This window comes from Piliocolobus tephrosceles, chromosome 1 (genome assembly GCF_002776525.5).
Source record: "Piliocolobus tephrosceles isolate RC106 chromosome 1, ASM277652v3, whole genome shotgun sequence".
Lineage (NCBI taxonomy): Eukaryota > Metazoa > Chordata > Mammalia > Primates > Cercopithecidae > Piliocolobus > Piliocolobus tephrosceles.
In genome coordinates this window covers 20,126,327-20,148,213 of record NC_045434.1, presented here as the reverse complement: position 1 = coordinate 20,148,213, position 21,887 = coordinate 20,126,327, and the positions used below count along the sequence as shown (strand labels likewise).

The following is a 21,887-nucleotide window of genomic DNA, read 5'->3' as shown; positions in this document are numbered from 1 at the left end:
TCAGTCTATGCTCTGTATAGGGCTTTCAAACAAAGTCTCTGTGCATTCAGCCTCTACTCTATATTGCTTGGGCTTGAGCAATCTTATTGGTTCTAATTTAGCATGTTCAATTAGCATTGTTTGGAGAGCAGATTTACATGTCTTCTGTGTTACAATACTAGGTAGGGGAAATACTCCCCAGTCAGATACAATGTTGATCCCCATAATATAACCACTTCACACAGAGCCTGCTTAAACATTCCAACTTTCATAATTCTATCACATTCAAATATTCTCATAATTCTATCAAATTTCAAATTCTATCAAATCTCAAATTTTTCTGTTCTCTCAATTTCATTGTAGCCTAAGTGAGGATTTTGCCAGTGGGTTTTGGTACCACGGTACGTGAGACTCCTGTTTCTAGGAGCTCTGGAAACTTTTCTTCTCCACTCTCTGACCATTTACCCACTCATAGCAAAAGGCTTTGTGTTCCTACGAGGGGGTCGAGCCTGGAGACCCTGACCCCTTTGTCAATCTTTATCTCAATTGAGTGGTCTAACTTTTGCTCCAAGCAATTGGAGGTCATATTTCTCCTTGTAATCTTAGTCTTCTGGCTTTTTAAACTTCTCCTAACTGGGGTAGATGGAAGGACTTGGTTAGGGCTCTTTAATCACCAGAGATCACTTTGACTCCCACGAACTTTGACAGTGTTGTATTAAGACCCTTGTTTTAACCCCACCAATGTTTGCTGTATTCGTTGCACTTCTTAATAACCATCTAAAGATTTTATCCTGCTTGCATGAGTCCCATTTTACATCTCTTTTTCTGTTTGTTTTGCTCCATTGAATCACCTAATGTCTTAATATTTTAAACATTTTTACCTTGTTGGGAAGAGTTGGGATGAGTTCCTTGACTCTTCCTTCTGCCCTTTGCCATCCTCTTGTTAACTACTCATATCGTTTTTATTAGTATATGTACAGCCCATGAGGGGAAGCCAAGATAGCAAATTCAATAAGACTTCCTAGATTGTCGTTTAATTTTGCCACAGTAAGATTATACGGAGTGCCCATGCAAATGGTGCTTTCTTACCCACAGCATTTACCATGTCCTGGGAACACAGGCATATTCAGTGAGTGAATAACCTGATTATCACCAGACAGTCCCACATGGCTCACACTCTAAGCAGAACAGCTGCTTCATCTGGCCTGTTCTAGATGGCATTTATGTGGGGAAAGGAACAGTTCATTTTCTTGGGACAGACAGACCTTACAACTTTACAGTAGCTTTTTTCTCTCTTTCTTTTTTTTTTTTTTTTTGAAACGGAGTCTTGCTCTGTTAGCAGGCTGGTATGCAATTGTGTGATCTCAGCTCACTGCAACCTCTGCCTCCCGGGTTTAAGCGATTCTCCTGCCTCAGCCTCCCAACTAACCAAGACTACGGGTGCGTGTCACCATGCCCAGCTAATTTTTGAATTTTTAATAGAGACAGGGTTTCACCTCATTGGCCAGGATGGTCTTGATCTCTTGACCTCATGATCTACCTCCCAAAGTGCTGAGATTACAGGTGTGAGCCACCACGCCCAGCCACAGTAGCTTTTCTCTAGTTCACCAGGTTGCCTCTTCCCTCAGGAATAACCTCCTGTGTCTCTGGATCCTGTTTTACCATCTGTGATTATCTCATCATGAGCTGTGGGTCCAGAATCCACCCCAAATCCATTTTAGTAAAGGTTCTTCAGGAAGCTGATGATACTAATCTACAAAATGAAGGAACTCCTTCACACTATATGCCCTGGTTTCAGTAGTTCCTGGGTTGTGCCCTCTCCCTGTTGACTATCTTTTGGGTTACCAGAGGGCTCACAGGTAGTTCTGTTGTTCTGCATAATTTTTCCTTTTGTGGGTGCCTTTCAGGATAGTGGCTAAAGCCCAGACAAACTCATACCTGAACTTGGTCCAACACTGAGGTCTAACCCAGCACTTTGAATTTAGTTATGAAAGATAACAATGACCAGGGGATTGTATGATTAGCATACCTCTTCTTAGTTTGTATTTCCTTACATATCCAATGAACCAGCTCCCCAGGAGTCAGATCTACCACCATTTCTAAACTCCATTGATAACTCTGGCTTTTAGCAACTGAGTGCAGTGCAACTGCAGTTTCATACTATGTCGGAAAAACTCTCCTCAAGCTGTGTTTTCCGTCTGCTCTCACACCACCACAACAATCATCAAGAAGACTTCTGCGACTTCTGGAAAAACTCCCACACATCAAGCACTGGACACCAGCTGAGTGTCCTCCAGTTCAATTCCAGCACTATCTATGCATAGATAGCGTCAAATCCCAGGTTGAGGGCTCTGTCCCACAAGACCGCTCCCCCTACCAGTGGTAAGTTCACACCTCTGGAACTTCTGACAAACTGACTTCAAGTTAAGGTTCTCAGGACCCCTCTTTGGGTTCGATTAATTTGCTGGAGTGGCTCACAGAACTCAGGGAAACACTTAACGTTTACTGGTTTATTATAAAGGATGTTGGAAAGGATACAGAGGAAGAGACACTAGGGTGAGGCATGGGGGAGGGGGCGCGGAGTTCCCATGCCCTTCCTGGTGCGCCACCCTCTGGGAACCTCCAGGGGTCCAGCTATCCGGAAGCTCCCTGAACCCACTTCTCTTGGGTTTTTATAAGAAGTGTTTCTTATGCCAGGGTATGAGGCGGGACCTCTCAGGGGAGTGTCTTAAGACCCACAGTCACAAAGGTGGGAGAAGATTAGGGTCCTGCCTGTGGTAGGTGAAAGGAAGGCTGAAAAGAGATTCTATTTCCTAAGGCCTAACACACCCATTATCACAAAAGACTGTAACAAGGGCTATGGGAATTATGAACCAGGAACCTTGGACAAAAAACAATGTATATCATAACACCACACATACTATAGGTGACTAGGGGGCCACAGCCATTCTCATTTAGCTGGCAAGATTGAGAAAAATGCAAATAAGGTTTTCTCAAATGCTAATCTGAGAGTTAAAATAACTTTTATTTTATTTTTAAAAATTTCCGTCTAATCTGTTATCTTCTGGATCCACTAAGTATAGCTCAGTTTTTATCTCTCTTCCTGGTCCAGATGGGGCCCTGATGTTTGTAATTAAGCTGAAATGTGAGTGCAGATGGCTGGAGTGCAGCTGAGGGAAAGGGATACGTAACTGCCATTAGCTGCTTATGGAAAAGATTTTATTAAATGGATTCTGGCTCAAGAGCATGAAAAAGAAAAGAATACCAAAGACAGTTGACAATTGTGACAGACTAGGAATGAGTGCCTAGCACAATTTTGATCACACAGAGGCATGTAATAAAAGTCTATTGAATGGAATTGATAGATTCTGCTCCTTATATGGGATGTGAATTTTTTCCCCTTTCTCTAATATGACCAGTTTAGAATCACAGACTGAGAATTGATTCAGGGTAACAGACCAATTCCTTCTTTTTTTTTTTCCTGAGATGGAGTCTCCCTCTGTCGCCCAGGCTGGAGTCCAGTGGCGCAATCTTGTCTCACTGCAAGCTCCGCCTCCTGGGTTCATGCCATTCTCCTGCCTCAGCCTCCCGAGTAGCTGGGACTACAGGTGCCCGCCACCATGCCCGCCTAATTTTTTTTTGCATTTTTAGCAGAAACAGGGTTTCACCCTGTTAGCCAGGATGGTCTCGATCTCCTGACCTCGTGATCTGCCCACCTCGGCCTCCCAAAGTGCTGGGATTACAGGCGGGAGCCACCACGCCCGGCCCAATTCCTTCTTGTCTAGATGAGAAAACAAGTCCAAACTGTTTTGGGGACTTGTCCAAGGTCACATAGTTGGAGTTTGAGCTTATGCAAGGCCTCTAGATTTACATTTAATCTTCATTTTATTTTATCAGATAAACTTTTATTTAGGAATTTTGGTCATATATTCATAATTTTGTCTGTCTTTGCTTTTAAGATATTTATTCTTTCGTTAGCACATCTTTCACAAAGTTTTGGTTACTACACTGCAATCTTTAAAAAGAAATGGGGCTGGGCATGGTGGCTCAAACCTGTAATCCCAGCACTTTGGGAGGCCGAGGTGGGCAGATCACGAGGCAAGAAGTCCGAGACCAGCCTGACCAACATGGTGAAACCCCACCTCTACTAAAAATACAAAAATCAGCCAGGTGTGGTGGTAGGCACCTGTAATCCCAGCTACTCAGGAGGCTGAGGCAGGGGAATTGCTTGAACCTGGAGGTAGAGGTTGCACGCCACTGCACTCCAGCCTGGGTGACAGAGCGAGACTCTGTCTCAGAAAAAAAAAAAAAAAAAAAAAGACTTTTTTTTTCTCTATTTCTATTTGCCAGATGCATATAACTGCCAGTTAGAATACCTGAGCAACACGAGAGAGGTGATATTGCATGATAATAATTAAAAGCCCATATGCTGACATGAGACCAGGTTGAATTATACCTCTATCATTTACTTGGTGAATTTGAGCAAATCATCTAAGTTCTCTATGAGGTCACAGTAATACCTCCCTCACAGGATTATTGTGAGCACTAAATAAGTTTATGCATTGCATGTGTTGAGTGAACCATGCAGTTAACTGAGAAATGTGTGGTTTCTTTTAATGTTTGCTTTTTCTTAGTTATCTTCAGGTTGTGACAGCCTTGCAGCCCAACCTCAGAATGGATCTAGAACAGGGGACTGGAAAGCATCAGGAGTTATCTTCAGTTCCCTACAGAGGTATAAGAATGGGACTCCCATGAAAGGGCCCCTTGCAAGGAACATTAGAAAGTAAATGAGACAACTGGATGACAGGAGGAAGGAGAGAAGGGAGGATCACAGATAACCAAGTTGAGCCTGGGGGGTTGAGAGGATAACTGAACGCTTGATGGAATATGATTATGTGAAAGGGAAGCTATTTGTAGCAGGTGATGGGTTCATTCTTCTGAACTCTCGCCTTGTCTTGTAGGAATTTTTAGATGATTTCAAGTCAAAAGCCCTGATCTTCCTGGATAATTTAATAGTTGTTAGTTATTAATTTGATTTCAAAAACAGCTATAACTCCAATATGCAAGACTCCAGGGAATAATTCATAGGTAACATGGCCATAAAAATGAAGCCCACCCACACCCCTCTGCGTGTGTGTGTGTATGTGTGTGTGTGTGTGTGTGTGTGTGTGTGTGTGTGTGTATAAAGACTATAGGACACTGTCTTGTCTGGTTTGAGCTTTTGGGTTTAGGAGAGAAGGAGCAATATTGGAACAAATAGCTGGTTCAGGAGAGGAAGATTAGATAAGGCTGAGAAACAGATAATTCAAAAGAGGTTAAAAGAATTAGGATTATCTATTAACTAAAAAGAGAATGGTAGAATGAAGATCAGAGAACAGTCTGACTGGTTTTAAGTCTATTTTCTATAGTTGACTAAGTTTAAAAAACAAAAGCTAAGTGAGGTGTACTAGTTTCATATTTGCTGCTATAACAGTTGTCACAAGCTTAGTCACTTAAAGCAACATGAATTCATTCTCATACAGTTCTGAAAGTCAGAAATCGAAAATGGATCCCTAGGGCTGCATTCATCCTGGAGGTTCTGGGGAAAATTGTTTTATTTGCCTTTTCTAACATCTAGAAGCCACTTGCATTCCTTGACTCATGTTACAGCCAGCAGTATAGCATTTTTAAATCTTTCTTTCTGCTTTCATTGTCACATTGCCTTCAGACTTGACCCTGCTGCCTTCTTCTTACAAGGATTCTTGTAATTACATTGGGACAACTTAGATAATCCAGGATAAATTCCCACTTCAAGATCCTTAACTTTATCACTTTTGAGAAGTCCCTTCTGCCACCACGGAGGGGGATGTGGGGATGTAACTTTGACCATCTGACTTGTTCCCCTTTCTCCTTTTATTTCTGTTTCTATGCCTTGCTAACCCTTCTTCTGTGACCTAGATACTTTTTCATTTAACAGACATTGTTCTTCCCCTATTTTTTTGGAGGGATGGGGTGGTCAGTAAAGGTTCCTAGCACTCTCTGTGGCTTCTCCAAGTTCTCAGGTCTCTTTTTTTCCCCCTTGGTGGAATGTTTTGTAACTCATGGTCTCCTGTCACCTGTGACTTGCATTTGAAGTACATAAAATTACATTTCTATCTGTTTAAAATGGTTCATATCTACAGTCTAGAAAAGTGTACTCAACCCAAAGACACCCTGTTGTCTTGTGGCAACAGGGTGACCTTTTGCTTGGTTCCTAGACTTTGTTGCTCCATTAAGCCCAGATCTCTAACTTAGTGACTCCTGTTCCAGTAACCACACAATTTAGGGGAGTTTCTATTCTTTAGTCCTCAATGTGCAAGAACAACGGGGCAGACTGCATGGCTTATCGGGATGAAAAGGAAGGAATATTCTAAGAATGCTGAGGAGAAGTTTCCAAGAATGTGATTTGCATGGACCCTGAAAACTTACTTGAAATTTTTAGAAAACTTATTAGGGAAATGTGAACTTCCATATTAAACATTGGAAGGAATCGCTGGAGAGATGGGAGAAAGACAGGAAGAGGGTGCCTGCTTTGGGATCCAAACCAATACCATTTCCTTCTCTGGCATGCAAGGTCCCAGCAAGATCTCCCTCAGAGAGAAACTATCCCTTCATTCTATAAACTCTTAAATAACTTTTCAATTATTCTTGTAGTTTATATCACTTTTACTCAATTTTCTTCAGAGTCAACTTGTCTGTGTATTTGATATTATGTAATTTAATTCTTAGCATAGTCTTCCAAGGTAGATATTATCAACATTATTATTTTACCAGCGAATAAGTTAAATGTCTGGCCCAAGGACAGAAAATATACTCCATAACTCTGAGCTTAACTTCAGATGTGTTAATTCAAAACCAAGGGCTCTACCATATCACAGCTGCATCTCAATAAAAGCATCTATACATGTCTCCTTTGTAAAATGAAAGCAATTTGAGGTCAGGAATAATTGCTTATTAATTTTGTGAAACAACCCCATAGCATCTAGTACAGTGCCTGACAAATTTGGTGGTTGCTCTGTTAAAATCAGACAAGTAAATGAATACAGAAATGAATTGAATGCATAAATCAGTAAACAGATTGTTCCTGAAAACAGAAATCTTGGGGATAATAAGTGGCTGTTAAATTTTGGGAAGAGAAAGAAGAAATGGTTTGAAATCTAATTCTATGTTTCAGAAACAGTTCTCTTTTTCCTCATTGTTATGTTATTATTTTCCTCAGCAAACTCTTTTAAAAAGCTGGCAAAGATAAATGCTGACTAAGTATTGTTGTTTGCAGTAATGAATTTGTATCTTTTATGTAAATGTACTGTGAGAGGACACATTAAAGTTCTGGGAAATGTAGTTTTATTAAGTGATGTAATACATGTTAATGTTTATTAAGACCTCAATTAATTTTACCTTTCTCTTCTTTCCGTCCCTCCTTCTCCAGTACCTTTTACTACCACTTTCATTTACATTTTCATGATATATAAAATAAGTTAAAAATAGAGCCATGTACAATAAGAAACTTTCAGTCTATAAAGCCCCTCTGTATAATTCAAAGCAGAAGGACATGGAGACACTCCAAGGCTTTGAATGACTGCAGTGTTCAGAGGAGCTCTCGTGGGAATCCCTTCTGACCCTTCCACCTTCGGAACCCAAAATAAACCATAAATGCCTGTCTTCCTTGACTTGAGGACAATTTTCCCACTATTCATTATCTGGCTTCCAAAATGAATTGCCAGAAGTCCAGCCATCCTGCCAACAACATTTGGAATAAGATGGGGGAATTTAAGGTCAAAGGGAAATAAACTGGTTCTGTCCTATTGGTCTTGTCCCTCCACTGTCTCCTTCCTTACCCCCAGTAGCCTACTCTGAGGGATGAGCATGTCAGAGACAGCCCAGAAAAGCATGGGAAATATCTCAATTTCCACGGGAATCCTTGAGTAGGGAATGGCCAGTGCTTGGGAAAAACAACACTCTTTTTAAAACTAAAGTAAAATTACAGCACCAGGGGGTAATATTACAATGTAATTGAGCTGAACTAGGCAGCAGTGGAGGTCTCCACACTGGCTTTCTTTGTCACTCCACAGGAGTTCCCAATGAAGAGGCCAGCAGTGTATCTTCTCTTTGCTATCAGAATTGGTTGCATTATGAATGAGGTGGAGATCTTCTGAAAGGAGTTTACCTTGAATGTTAGCCAAATAGATCTTTGTTGAGCCTATCCTATCCCATCCTGTCCTAGGTTAGCCTATCCATTCATCCATGCAATTAACATATATTAATCAACACATATATATGAGATACGATGATAGGGATAGGAGAAATATGATAGTGACAATAATAAAAATCGGTGACATTTATTGAGTATTTGTAATACTATACACCAAGTTCCATGTTAAACCTCTTAATGCATAATTTAGCATCACAGCATATCTATGAGTTAGAAATTCTATTATCACCATTTTTACATAGAAAAATGAAGGGTTGGAATTTAATTTATTTGCCCAGTGTCACTCTGCTGGTAAGTAAGAGCTGGAATATAAACCCAAGCAGTGTGGACCTGTGGTCTTATCATCTATGTCATCCTGAGAGTTAAAGCAACTTTGCGATACTTAGTTATTTTTAAGATGCTTTGGGGAGACCAAGGAAGCAAGACATGGCGCCCATCCACATGGAGCTTGCTATCTCACTGGGAGTACATACATATGGGACTCTTAGGTATACATTACAACAAGCTAGAGTCATTCCATGAAAACGTGCTATCCATAACTTTAGAAGAAGAAATGCATTCTGTTCTTTGCTCTGTAACTTATTGGCCATGAGAACTTGGAAACATCTTTTAATTTCTGTAAATCTCGGTTTTTCCACTTTCAAAATGGAGAGGTGCAAATTAAAAGCTATCTGAGGTCCCTTAAATTTGCCTGTGTTTTGTGATTTTATAGTAGAAAAGCGATAAAGCAGTCTGGGATGGAGTCGTTACAGAGGTTTCAAGAAAAGAGTGAGACTTGTTCTGGTCCTGGAGTATTAAACTGGCATAGAGGTGGAGGGAGAAAAAGATGGTGTGCTTGGGAGATACTGAGGAGGCCAACAGGAGTAGGTGTACACGTGGTTGTGTAGAATAATGGGAAATAAGGTTAGCAATTGAGGATGTTAGAAGGAAGAAAGTGATGTTTGAAGTAGATATGGTAGATCAGCGGTTCTCAAAGTGTGGTCCTGAACCAGAGGTGTGAATCCTCCAGCCCCACCTCAGACCTCCTGAATGAAGAAAAGCCAGAGGCAAAGGTTGCATACCATATGATCTTATGTATATGAGAAAAAACAAAACTGTAAGGACGGAGAACAGATCAGTGGTTGCTAGGGATAAGGACAGGGTAAGGGCTTTGTTACAAAGGGGCAGCATGAGGGAATTTCTGGGGGTAACAGAACTGTTCTGTATCCTAACTGTAGCAATAATCCACGTGTTAAAACTCATACATTTAGGGCCGGGCGCGGTGGCTCAAGCCTGTAATCCCAGCACTTTGGGAGGCTGAGACGGGCGAATCACGAGGTCAGGAGATCGAGACCATCCTGGCTAACACGGGGAAACCCCGTCTCTACTAAAAACTACAAAAAACTATCCAGGCGACGTGGCGGCGCCTGTAGTCCCAGCTACCCGGGAGGCTGAGGCAGGAGAATGGCGGGAACCCGGGAGGCGGAGCTTGCAGTGAGCTGAGATCCGGCCACTGCACTCCAGCCTGGGCGACAGAGCTAGACTCCGTCTCAAAAAAAAAATTTGTATACCCAAAAAAGGTGAGAAAAAATTTGTATACCCAAAAAAGGTGAGAAAAAGGAAACTTTGGGGTGAAGCCCGGTGTCTGTGTTTTAACCAGTCCTCCAAGTGATTTGGGTGCACACTGAAGTTTGAGAACTACTGTGGTTAATACAGAGAACCATTATAGGTGAGGAGGAAATTGTCTCTGCAAGGCTGGTCTGATAGGGAGTGCTGAAGGCACTGCAGTAGGAAGAGGGAAATGGGCAGGTGGGATGTTACAGTAATTCAGACCTCCAGAAAGGTGGTAAATGTAGGTATGAAGAAGCAAGGACACATTTAACAGGATTTCCTTGGCTGGGTGCAGTGGTTCACGCCTGTAATCCCAGCACTTTAGGAGGCAGAGGTGGGTGGATCATCTGAGCTCAGGTGTTTGAGACCAGACTGGGAAACATGGCAAAATACCATCTCTACAAAAAATATTCATACAAAAATTGGAAGAATTGGTTGAGCCCAGGAGGTGGAGGCTGCAGTGAGCCAAGATCATGCCACTGCACTCCAGCCTGGGCGACAGAGTGAGACCCTGTCTCAAAAAATAAAAATAAAAGGATTTTCTGGGAAGACAGAAAAACATTTGTGAGAGATTAGCTATTGACAATAAAGAAGACAGTCTAATGTAGATTGGAGAGTTTATAAATTGTGAGAGTAAGGAGAATATTATAGTTACATAAAATGGGATATTGGGAAGAAGGGATGAGTAAAAAGGAATACATGGTGCCATTCACAAGGCATTGAACACCTCAGGTCCTTGATTGTTCTCATTTATATAGTAAATACATTAAATGTGATACTCTTGAAATCTTAATTTTTTATAGCTGGAGGAGCTATTAGAGGTTTTCTCACTAAACTGATTCCTTCCTCCCTTTCTCTTCCTTTTCTTTTTTGACAGAAAACAAGAGAGCTCAAATAACATATTCAAGATCACCCAGAAAAGTACTGACTGAGTTGGTAATAGGATTTAGTCAAGGGCAAATCTTTTGCTGTTGTACTGTTGTGGTTTTTTTCTCTATTTCCAATTGTTATGCTCTATGTTACGTTCTATGTTGACAGCTCTCATTTTTTTTCTGTTAATAAGCTGGATATTTTCTTTTGTTGGCACAAGACTTTCTGTAAGTAACAATAATAATAAACCTTGCCCCTTATGGAGTACCATAGTACATGTGCTAGGCACTAATATTAGTGTTTCACATATAGTAACTCACTTAATCACAAGAGGCTTATGAAATAGATACCATTATTATCTTCATTTTACAGATGAGAAAACTAAGGCAAGGTAAGGTTTTAAAACTTGCCAAAAGTCACACATGTAGTAAGATGAATCTGAGCAATTTGGCTCCAATATCCATGCCCTTTACCACTATGTTATTCTGTCTCTTGCTTTAAGAAAACAGAGTTTAGGCCGGGCACGGTGGCTCAAGCCTGTAATCCCAGCACTTTGGGAGGCCGAGACGGGCGGATCACGAGGTCAGGAGATCGAGACCATCCTGGCTAACACGGTGAAACCCCGTCTCTACTAAAAAATACAAAAAACTAGCCGGGCGAGGTGGCGGGCGCCTGTAGTCCCAGTTACTCAGGAGGCTGAGGCAGGAGAATGGCGTGAACCCAGGAGGCGGAGCTTGCAGTGAGCTGAGATCCGGCCACTGCACTCCAGCCCGGGCGACAGAGCGAGACTCCGTCTCAAACAAAAAAAAAAAAAAAAAAAAAAAACAGAGTTTAGTTTTGGTATTAAATGGATTTTCTAAGAGTTCAATATTTCACTTGACTTCCTCTCTAGGAGCAGTCTTTTTAACATGTATTGTATTTGCTTTACAAACTTCCAGTTATATAATCTGAGGCAGGATTTTTGCCGTGGTTGGGAGTTGGACACTTTCTCTGCCAAGTGTGGGGAAGATTTAACACAATTCAACATGTCACTTGTGACTGTAGTAATGGAATGGGGATCTGGAAAGTATCTTATGATATTGCTTGGACAGATCCAGGTGGTCATATGACTTAGTTATCCAAAACAACTGGTTGCTAGTCTTTTCTTGATGACTTTTCTTCTGTAATGGAAATTTCACCACATTTATTGTTCACAATTTCCATGGTTTCATCACCATGTTATGGTAAATTCTCCTGAACACTTCCTGTTTAAGTTTAAGCAATCTTCGTGTGTGTGTGTGTATGTGTGTTGGGGTAGGGGCCTTTCACATTTATAGATGGCTGGGTTTTGAAAATTTATAAATGCATCATTATTCATCAGTTTCTTGTTTGAAGCTTCATAATCTCTTGAAGCTAGAGCCCCTTGTGTGGGTTTAGGTATCATCTTGGCTAAGGGTAGGAACCCTGGTGCTTAGGATCAAGTCTCATCAGGGGTACCACATAGTTATCCCCTTCTGTGTTCCTACCACCTCCCTGGACTCCTGAAAAGGTGTATGTGGCTAGAGAAGATGAGGATTTGATTAATTACTGAACCCTAAATCCCTGTCCTCTGACATTTTCTCAGGGATTCTCTCTCTTTTCCCTATTTTTCTACTTCTTTTATTTATTTATTTATTTTTAAATTTTTAGGTTTTTTAAATTTTTTTTGAGACAAGAGTCTCCCTTTTGTTTTCTAGGCCCAAGTGCAGTGGCACCTTCTCAGTTCACTGCAACCTCTGCCTCCTGAGTTCAAGCTATTCCTGTGCCTCAGCTTCCCCAGTAGCTGAGCTTACAGGCACGTACCATCACGCCTGGCTTTTTTTTTGTTTTTGTTTTTGTTTTTTTGTATTTTTAGAAGAGACGTGGGGTTTCACCATGTTGTCCAGGCTGGTCTTGAATTCCTGACCTCAGGTGATTCACCTGCCTCGGCCTCCTAAAGTGCTGGGATTACAGGCGTGAGTCACCACACTCAGGCTTTCTGTTTCTTTCTTTACCACTCATCAAATACAGTAGTCTGTCAGTCCTTCTCTCTGGAAACAAGCTGGCGTATCTCAGTGATTTGGGGGTTCTGGAAAACAAATACCAAAATGGGATACTCTTGTCAATTATCCTTTGCTTTTGACGTCACCACACAACTCCCTCAGAGGCAAGAAAGCACGAAATGCCTGACTACAGTCTTTAAAAAGGAAAAATTACATGTGGAGAAACACATGAATTAACACCCGATACATTAATATGTATTTAAGCTATTATTATTATCTTTAGGGGTTGCTACAGATCACTTGTTTTCTGCCTGTTTGCCATGGAGAGGGGTGACTGCGTGATCATGGGTGGAGTCCTTGCACCTGGATTCAGGAATTGTATGATTAAATGAAAGTCTGGTGACCTCATGTGGTCCTCCACACTTGGATGTATCAGGGATCTGGGGAGATAAAGTCTGTTTCTCCTCCAGGTGACTGAGCAAGAGGATGCCCAACAAGTAGGGCCAGGTTTATGAAAGCAAGACCACCCTACGTATAACGAAATCCAACTGTGCCATACTTTTTGGACAAATACTTATTAATAAGCTCATGTAAAATGTTTGTATGACTTATTCTATAATCTCAATAAAGTCCTAGTTTTTTCTGCCCTGACTACACCTTGTATGAAAGGTTTGCTCAGATACAATAATATTCTAAGCCAGGATTCTAATACCCTTTAGTTGGTATCAGGCAACAAGAAATCTTAGCATCAATGTCTGGATAGAGGACTATGTGGGAATCAAGCCACAGGTGCCATCTCTAAGGGTTAAGAGCAAATTACATTTTAAAAACCTTTCTATGGAATAGGTGGGAGTTTCCACAATAGTGTCACCAGTCCAAATGACTTGAATATTATTATTGTGACTGGAGAGAGCCCATTATCTAATGAAGAAGCCTACATGTAAACACTCACTTCTAGCATGCGTTCTGCTACTTGGCAAAGCTTCTGATGTCGATCTCGATAGGGATAGCTGAGGCAGCTACAGCAGCCATCTTTGGAGCATGGTCTTTCTAAAGAACTTGCTGACCACCATTGAGATGTGAATGCTTGATTTGGGCAAGTAACTGAATTAACTATGACGTACATAATGTCATACTGTAGTGATTACAACCAGCTAAAATGTCTTATTTCATTGTTTCTCATTTCTTGTTTTGTATCTGTCTTGCCCAATTTAAACATAAACTCAATGAGAGGACCTTAACTTTTTTTATTTCATTGAAAATATCAAAACATATTATAGTGTACAGCATGTGGTAGACGTTCAGTAAACATACTTTAAATTTGTTGAATAAATAAATGAACAAAAGGAGAGGCTGTGCAGGGTTTTCTTTTACTTTTCTTTTCTTTCTTTTTTTTTTTTTAGATGGAGTTTCGCTCTTCTTGCCCAGACTGGCGTGCAATGCCATGATCTTAGCTCACTGCAACCTCTGCCTCCTGGGTTGAAGGGATTCTCCTGCCTCAGAGTCCTGAGTAGCTGGGATTGCAGGCATGCACCACCATGCATGGCTAATTTTGTATTTTTAGTAGAGACAGAGTTTCACCATATTGGTCAGGCTGGTCTCGAACTCCCGACCTCAGGTGATCCACCTGCCTTGCTCTCCCAAAGTGCTGGGATTACAGGCGTGCGCCACCGCACCCGGCCTGCACAGGCTTTTCTGTGTCCACCATGGTCCTAAGAAATTAAGTCAGCTTATTTAAACAAGAACCCTGGGAGACTTCCTAGTCTGTTACTGCAGGTTACTTGTGATGGTCCCTTACTGACAATGAGTTAACCTGGGGCAGTTGAGGTAACAGCTTGAACACAAAAATGAAAAGAGTTGTTATTAAGACAATCTGCTGAAGGGAAATGTTCCAACATATCAAGAGTTGAAAGGGTATAATAGATAAACGTTTTTTCTGTGAATATATTTGACACAAATGACATTGTCAGTTTCATCTTTTCAGCCATCTTATAGTTTGAAGGGGCTTATTATGTAATTACTAATATGAGCAAAAGCCTAAAACACTGCTAGGGAATGATTCACTTGTGTTTAGAAACAGAGCTGTCATTTCTGAAGTCGTATCATAACAAATTACTACTACTACTACTGTATATTCGTTAGCATTTTCTTCACCTTTTTATCATTTGGAGCACCTGAGGAGTATTTCATATTAACTAACCATAGAGTCATTTTCCATCATGTATCATATATTAATTATATAAATCAAGTAAGAAAATAAATATGTTTTAACATGATATCACACTGCATTACTAAACTTCTCTTTCATATTCTGTTAAAGCACGAACAATGAGTGAATTTTCTGTAGTTCAAATTGAAGTAGGTTAATTCAGAAAAAGGGTAGATGGTAGATGCCAAAACGATAGATTCTTTCCACCACAATTACCCGGCACTGCCTTTCCCTGCAGTTAAGAGTCCATCTTGATTTTAGGGGCCATGCTGAGGATCCTGGCAAGTTGAGGATTTCAGTCCCAGAACTGAGCTGACTTTCCACTATCATATTCTTATACTTCCCCTAAGGGTTTTCAAGATCATCCATTACCCTGTCTCGGAACCACCTACGAGGAGCAAACTCCATTGATCTAAAGTTTTAAATGAGCAGCCAGGGAGAAGGCTTTTCAAGCTTTCAACAAAATGCATCCCCCTTGACGGGCCCGCGCAGGGACCCTCTGGGCCCCTTTCCGTCTGTCAGTTTCTGCTAGGTTCTGCCTCTGAGATTAGTTCTCAGCTGCTCGGAACTCAGAGGAGCTCCTCTACTCTGGTCTCCAATTCGGCAAATGCCTTACTCTCGGCTGTAGACATTGACGACTAGTGAGTGTTTTAGAAGCTTATGTTTATCTTTCCTGGGTATCTGTTCCAGACATGTTCTTTTTAGTCCGTGGAAAGAAGCTTCGTGGTGTTTCTTCAGAAGGAAGCAGCCTGGAACCGATCTGCTCTCTGCTTAGTTCTTTGCTAATGCTCACGCCTTCCCACAGCCAGCAGGGGGCATCTGAGACACGGATTTAAATTGCACTGAATTTAAACGGGATTATCCCATGTTAGGACACCTCTTCTGGAAATGTGTTGTAAAAATCTTGCCTTATGCTTCTCAACTTTCCTCCATCTCTTCTTCCTTCTCCTTCCTGACATATGTCTGGCGTCTACAGCGAAACCTGTTTGTGATTGCCAAAAGTCTTTCAACCACAGGAATAGCCTATGCCCCAGGGCTACTTCTGTTTCTTTTAAATCCTGGAAAATTATGGTCTCATAATTGATTCTTTTCAGATTGCTAGTGATTGCAATTATCCTCCCTGCCTCTTCTCATCAGCATATGTCCTATATAATATGAGGAACTAAATGCCTCACTTGACCATTCTCTATCTCTTTCAAGGACAGAATTGAATTCACTTACTTTATAGTGCTTATAGTCATTTAATGGTGTTACCTCTGTCCAGTTAGCAAATTAGAGACATATTAGTCCTCAGTGACTCATTCTAAGCTGCACTCCAATATTTCACCTACTCCACCCCAAAATGCAGCTTTACTATAACCTAGCAATTCAGTTCATTCATTCATTTGCTCATTCATCAGTTTACATGGTAAATCTTTATTGAATGCTGTTAAATGCCAGGCCCTGTGCTAAGTGCTGAAGCTGTAATTGTGAACTAAACAGATGTTCACTCTGTTCTTGGGGACCTGACACTTTAATGGAAACAATAGACAATATTCGCATATACATATACATATGGAGATATAAATGCAAATTGAAAAATGCCATGAATGAAAAATTCAGACGGCTCTGAGAATATATTAGGAGCAGTTTTTAGGTATATAACGTCTCCCATTGCACATTGGGAAGTTAGGGCTCCTTGAGGTTAGAGTCTATGTTCTTTTATTTATTCGTTTAGAGACGGAGTCTCACTCAGTTGTCCAGGCTGGAGTGCAGCGGCATGATCTTGGCTTACTGCAACCTCCACCTCCTGGGTTCAAGCAATTATCTGCCTCAGCTTCCCGAGTAGCTGGGATTACAGGCACCTGCCACCACGCTTGGCTAATTTTTTTTGTATTTTCAATAGAGATGGGGTTTCACTATCTTGACCAGGCTGGTCTTGAATGCCTGACCTCATGATCCAACCTCCTCAGCCTCCCAAAGTGCTGGGATTACAGGCATGAGCAACTGTGCCCGGCCTATGTTCTTTTGTTTTTATACTCCACCTACCTTCATCAATGATTGGAAAAATATCTGCTATACAGTTTACATGTATGTGTTTTATATTCAGTTGTTCCAAGTGGCTCTGAAGTGAGAAACAACTCGGTAACCCTTGAAACACCTAGTATAAGACTTTATATATAATTGGTTCTTCACACATTCTGGTGGAATATATTTCTCAAAATTTAACTATGTTTCTGTTTTTAGTGATTGCTTGTGCCAGTTTTCCACACTTACGCATCTTAAGGTGATAACCCACTAAATTCACGCACTAGCAGGAAGGACTGAGGTGGTCCGTGGCCTTTTGAATTTTGACTTCCCAGTCAGGCAGCATACCCACACAAGGAGCAGATTTAAAATTGCACAGCCCCAGAATTTTTCAAATCATTTTCAGTTTGAAATCACTAGTGTGAGTCATCTAGACAAAGAATTATCTTCCTCTGAGCCTTTAATTAAACTTTTACTCAAGCATTTTCAATTGATTTTATTTCAAAACAAGTTTTTCTTTGTAAAACAAAAGAATAACAGGAGGAGGAGAGACGAGAGGAGATAAAAATAGCTTCTTGTTAACTAGCATTAACGTAATGTGGCCAGGAAAAAATGTCTAGGGTGCAGTCAAATAGAGCCTGAGACCGAGCATGAAACTGTAAACAAGTTAGAAAATCATCTTCTGTGGATAGTGTTGTTTTTGATGTTAAGTTAATGTCAGATACATTCAAGTTTATCTATAAAGGGAAAATAGTTTGGTAGGCTGGCGCTATTGTTTTGTTTGAATTTTTCATTTGGTTTGTTTCATTTTCATATGTTTGTGAGGCTATGGTAGGGAGGAAAGGGAAAGGGGGAATGAAATAATATTCCAGGAATTCTTGAGGAGAGAAACAAATCTAACATTACTTAGTCTTGTGAAAAGAGTGCAATGTTTAAAGTGGTTTGAACTTCAGCATTTGTCAACTCCTCGGCCTTTAAAATTTACTGTCGTATGAGCAGAAATGCAATAATACTATTCATTCCCTGAATAACGAACTCTTAATTAAATTTAATGGACTTCACAACTTAAATACTCTTAACTTTGTAATGCTCTGTACTTGAGCCTATACCAAGCCAGAAATTGAAGCCATAGAAAGAAGTGTTTTCCAAAGCACTGAATATCTTTTCTCCCTTACATCTCCAGGGCAAATATGAGGAAAAGAGTAACCTGATGTTACTCTTTGTATGTTTGTCTGCTCTGAGGATATGGAATATGATTTTCTCTAGGCAATGTTGTAAATGATAGTTGATTTCTAGGTCATTCCACAAAAAGACTCTATTTAAGCAGTGATATAGATAAAATAGTAGTAGGGCTCTGATTCATCCTGGTTTTAAAAGGATTTTGTGGCATGTCTTGAGCATGTAACTACCATTTATAAATGGTGTTTTCACAGAAGGTGCATCTTGAAATAGTAAAAGAAAATGTGAGATACACTGAGTTCATATGATAGGATGCCACTTCTTTACATACAGAGTCTTTGAAAGGCACCTTTCTATAGTTTTATCTCCTGTTTGTTTTCATACCAACTTTGCTGCAAGCTAGGTACTGTATAGAGGTCCCTCCAACATCCATCCCTCTATCTAGAAGGGAGACAGAGTAAGTTCATTTAATTGGCTTTCTGCTGTCTCACGTTTCACCCTTTTGCAGTACAGACTACTTTTACATCCCTTCAAATAACACGCACCCACCCTTCTGTCTGGAAAGCTCATTCTTTTCTAGCCCAACTGACTGACTGCTACTCATTCTCTAGTTCCACCTTTGCCTCCTCTGAGAAGTCCCCCTTGATTTGCCCTTGTGGACACTAGTGCTCCTCCACCAGAGCTCTGCTGCTTTCTGGACAGTCTGTCTTTAAGCACCTGTTTGTGATTGTTTCCACATGTAAGACCTCTCCAGGTTAAAAGCACCTTGAAAGCAAGGAACAAACTTAATGGTGTTTGTATATTTACTGCATACTGCCCGACACAGTAAACATGACCAGTGAGTAAATCAGTAAGGAATCAATGAATTAAGTAACTAATAATTCTTTTACATACATTCAATTTATTTGTTCTAATTATCCCTTAATCTCCAACTATTATTCTTGCATCAGGAAATCAAACACAAATATGTTTCTGCCTTTTACAAAAGCAAAAAGTTCAAACGGAGCAAGAGATAGAAAAAAAAGGAGCTAAAGTTGAGAGGGGGGATAAAGTTAAAACCAAAAGGACCAACCGAACAGAAACCTAAACATGAGACTTTCATTACATCATTGTCATCTAAATATTGGTGAGTGGACTATTGGGTCAAGGTTGAAACTGAAAAGAGTTGCAGCATGCATTCCACAGATGTACAGGAAGGGAGGGACCTATGGAGCCAGGAGGACATGGATTATGGCTGAAGTTTTTCATGGACTCCGTGGGATACTGTGTCCTAGTGCACCTTTCATCTCTGACTGTAATACTGCACGTTAGCCAGCAGAGGGCAGCCAAAAACATTGCATGCATTTCTCCTCCCCACTTAATGTTTTCTTCATTTTTCAGATAAATATAAAATTGGCAATTCTTGTACCAGAGGTAGAATATAGAAGGTTGTGGGTGTAGTAACTCCTTAGTAACTCGCAGGAAAGTTTTTGTATGTTTCAATGTAATGTTCGAAGCTAGGGAACATGGGTGGTGGGTTGGAAAAATGATTGTATAGTTAGAACTAACTTTGAAGAAGCCGTGTTCTATGCCAAATGCTGTGCTAAGTGACTCATATGCATTCGTATATTTAATCATCTCAAAAAGTCTTAGGGTATGCTATTTTATCAGTCCCAATTTCTAGGCAAAAGAACTAAACATTAGATAATTTAAGTAATTTGCGACGCCTGGAATTAAAGCGACACTTAATCTAATTCACAATATTATATAAGCTCCCTCAGCAGAACAGTCCCCGTTTTTACCCTGATGTTATGCTGAGCTTGATCTGAGGTACTGTGGGACCTGAGTTGGCTTTAGTCAGTGAGAGGGTCTTAGGGAAAGAATGAAAGCAGAATGAAATGAAAAGGAAATGACACTATAGAGATGACTACTCCTAAAACATAGTTTTCAAAACCATATTTACTAGCCTAAAGGAAAATATGTTATGACAATTAGGTATTTGTGGGGTTTTTATAAGTTACTACAGTAGGTCTCCTTACATTTTTCTTCCTAATATCCATAACTGCGAATCTTAGGCATTTACTTAAATTGCCTCATCACTGCCTCCTCTTTTGCCTCCTTTGCCTCCTCTGAGAAGTTCCCCCTGATTTGCCCTTGTGGACACTTGTGCTCCTCCGCCAGAGCCCTGCTGCTTTCTGGACAGTCTGTCTTTAAGCACATATTTGTGACTGTTTCCACATCTAAGACCTCTCCAGGCTAAAAGTACCTTGAAAGCAAGAAGCAAACCTAATGGTGTTTGTATATTTACTGCATACTGCCGGACACAGTAAACATGACCGATGAGTAAATCAGGAAGTGAACAATCCCTGTGAACAAATGAGGAAAGTATGTATACAGTAGTGAAATCCTATTTGGCCACCATGTGAACTTCACCACATCTTTTTAAGACTTTGGTTATGATTAGCATTGACTGAGAGGTAAATGTTAGCAGATTTGTAAGGAACAAAATCCAGATGTTTTTAGTTCACTTTGGCAAATATTTTTAAATGTTAACTATGTTGCCAAGCATTGTGCTAGGCACAGGGGTTAAAAGGTATTTAAGACTAAATTCCTACCATCAAAAAGTTCTCATATCCAAGTTGAGAAATAGAAATGTAAGTCAATGACCATAATGCAATATGATGAACCATCTCTTAAAAGCATGGGTAAGCAAGTGCTAAGGTGACCGGGAAAGGGTAGCTTTTTGGGTCTCCCAATATTCAACAGCTTGTCCTATGGATTAATATTTAAGATTTGCCTGGTGCTTTTCTAGTTTAGAATTATGATAAAGTGATGGATAGATTAGGTTAGTTTTGAAACTGAGCATGAAAATAGTTGCATCCTGTGATGGAGGAGTACCCAGAATTCTGACCATATCTACTCACTAAAATACTGAAGATACAAAGAAGTAGTAAATTCTGCTGTAGTTTGTCGTTTGGCAATTAGTACTCATTTATCAAGGCTCACTGCACATAAGATAGACAGCCATAGGGAACAATGGATAAGGAGTTGAAAACAAAAATTTTATAGAGAAATAAATAATCAAGTAGAATTGTTTAATCTTATAGCTGGAAATGGCTCAAAAACCATCTACAATGATGGATAACTTCATTATTTTACAGATGAGGGAACTGAAGTCTGGCAGTAAAACGTGATCATTTTTTCCAAATGTCATATATCTAATAATAATGAGGACCAGAGCCCTCAGAAGATTAGCAGGCAATGCATGAGGAGTTCTACCTGGGAGCTCTAGCATCAGACAGCTTGGGCTCACATCTGTCTCCACCAAATACTGGCTGGTTATCTTAAGTTATTTAAACTCCTTTCATTCGGTGACCTCATCTGCGAAATGGAAATAATACTATAGTATCTGCAGACATAAAATGAGAGAACACATATAAAGCAATAATGAGGATTAAAATGTAGTGCAAATTAATGAAGGACATACTAAGAGCTTGGTAAATGCTATTTATTAGAACTTATGTATTCTAATTTCTGCATTAGTATTCTTTCTGCCACAAGAAAATACAAGTGAAATGGGATTTTGTTCATTTTTGTTTCTCTGACACAGGAAGAAATCTTTTTTTAAAATCTGTATGCACATGTGGTGTCCTCATTTCCCCTTGTGTCTCTTCTTTCAGGGCCAAGGAGATTAAGATCAAGTTGGGAATTCTTCTCCAGAAGCCAGACTCAGTTGGTGACATTGTCATTCCCTACAATGAGAAGCCGGAGAAACCAGCCAAGACCCATAAGTGAGTCATGAATATGGATTCCACTCATTTCCTCCAGAGGATGGCTATTTTTC

General features: G+C 40.3%; 1 protein-coding gene and 1 long non-coding RNA gene across 2 annotated transcripts in view; one reads left to right on the top strand and one right to left on the bottom strand.

Moving 5' to 3' along the window:
* RGS5 (regulator of G protein signaling 5) overlaps nucleotides 1-21,887 on the top strand; it is a 57,059-nt gene that overhangs the window by 13,453 nt on the left and 21,719 nt on the right. Inside the window, exon 2 of the mRNA XM_023207049.2 lies at nucleotides 21,724-21,834. Within this exon, the coding sequence (XP_023062817.2) occupies nucleotides 21,724-21,834 (111 nt within the window). The remainder of the gene's footprint in view (nucleotides 1-21,723; nucleotides 21,835-21,887) is intronic.
* The window catches only part of LOC111539273, a 52,521-nt gene that overhangs the window by 23,756 nt on the left and 6,878 nt on the right, over nucleotides 1-21,887 (bottom strand). The gene's annotated exons all lie outside the window — the stretch shown is intronic.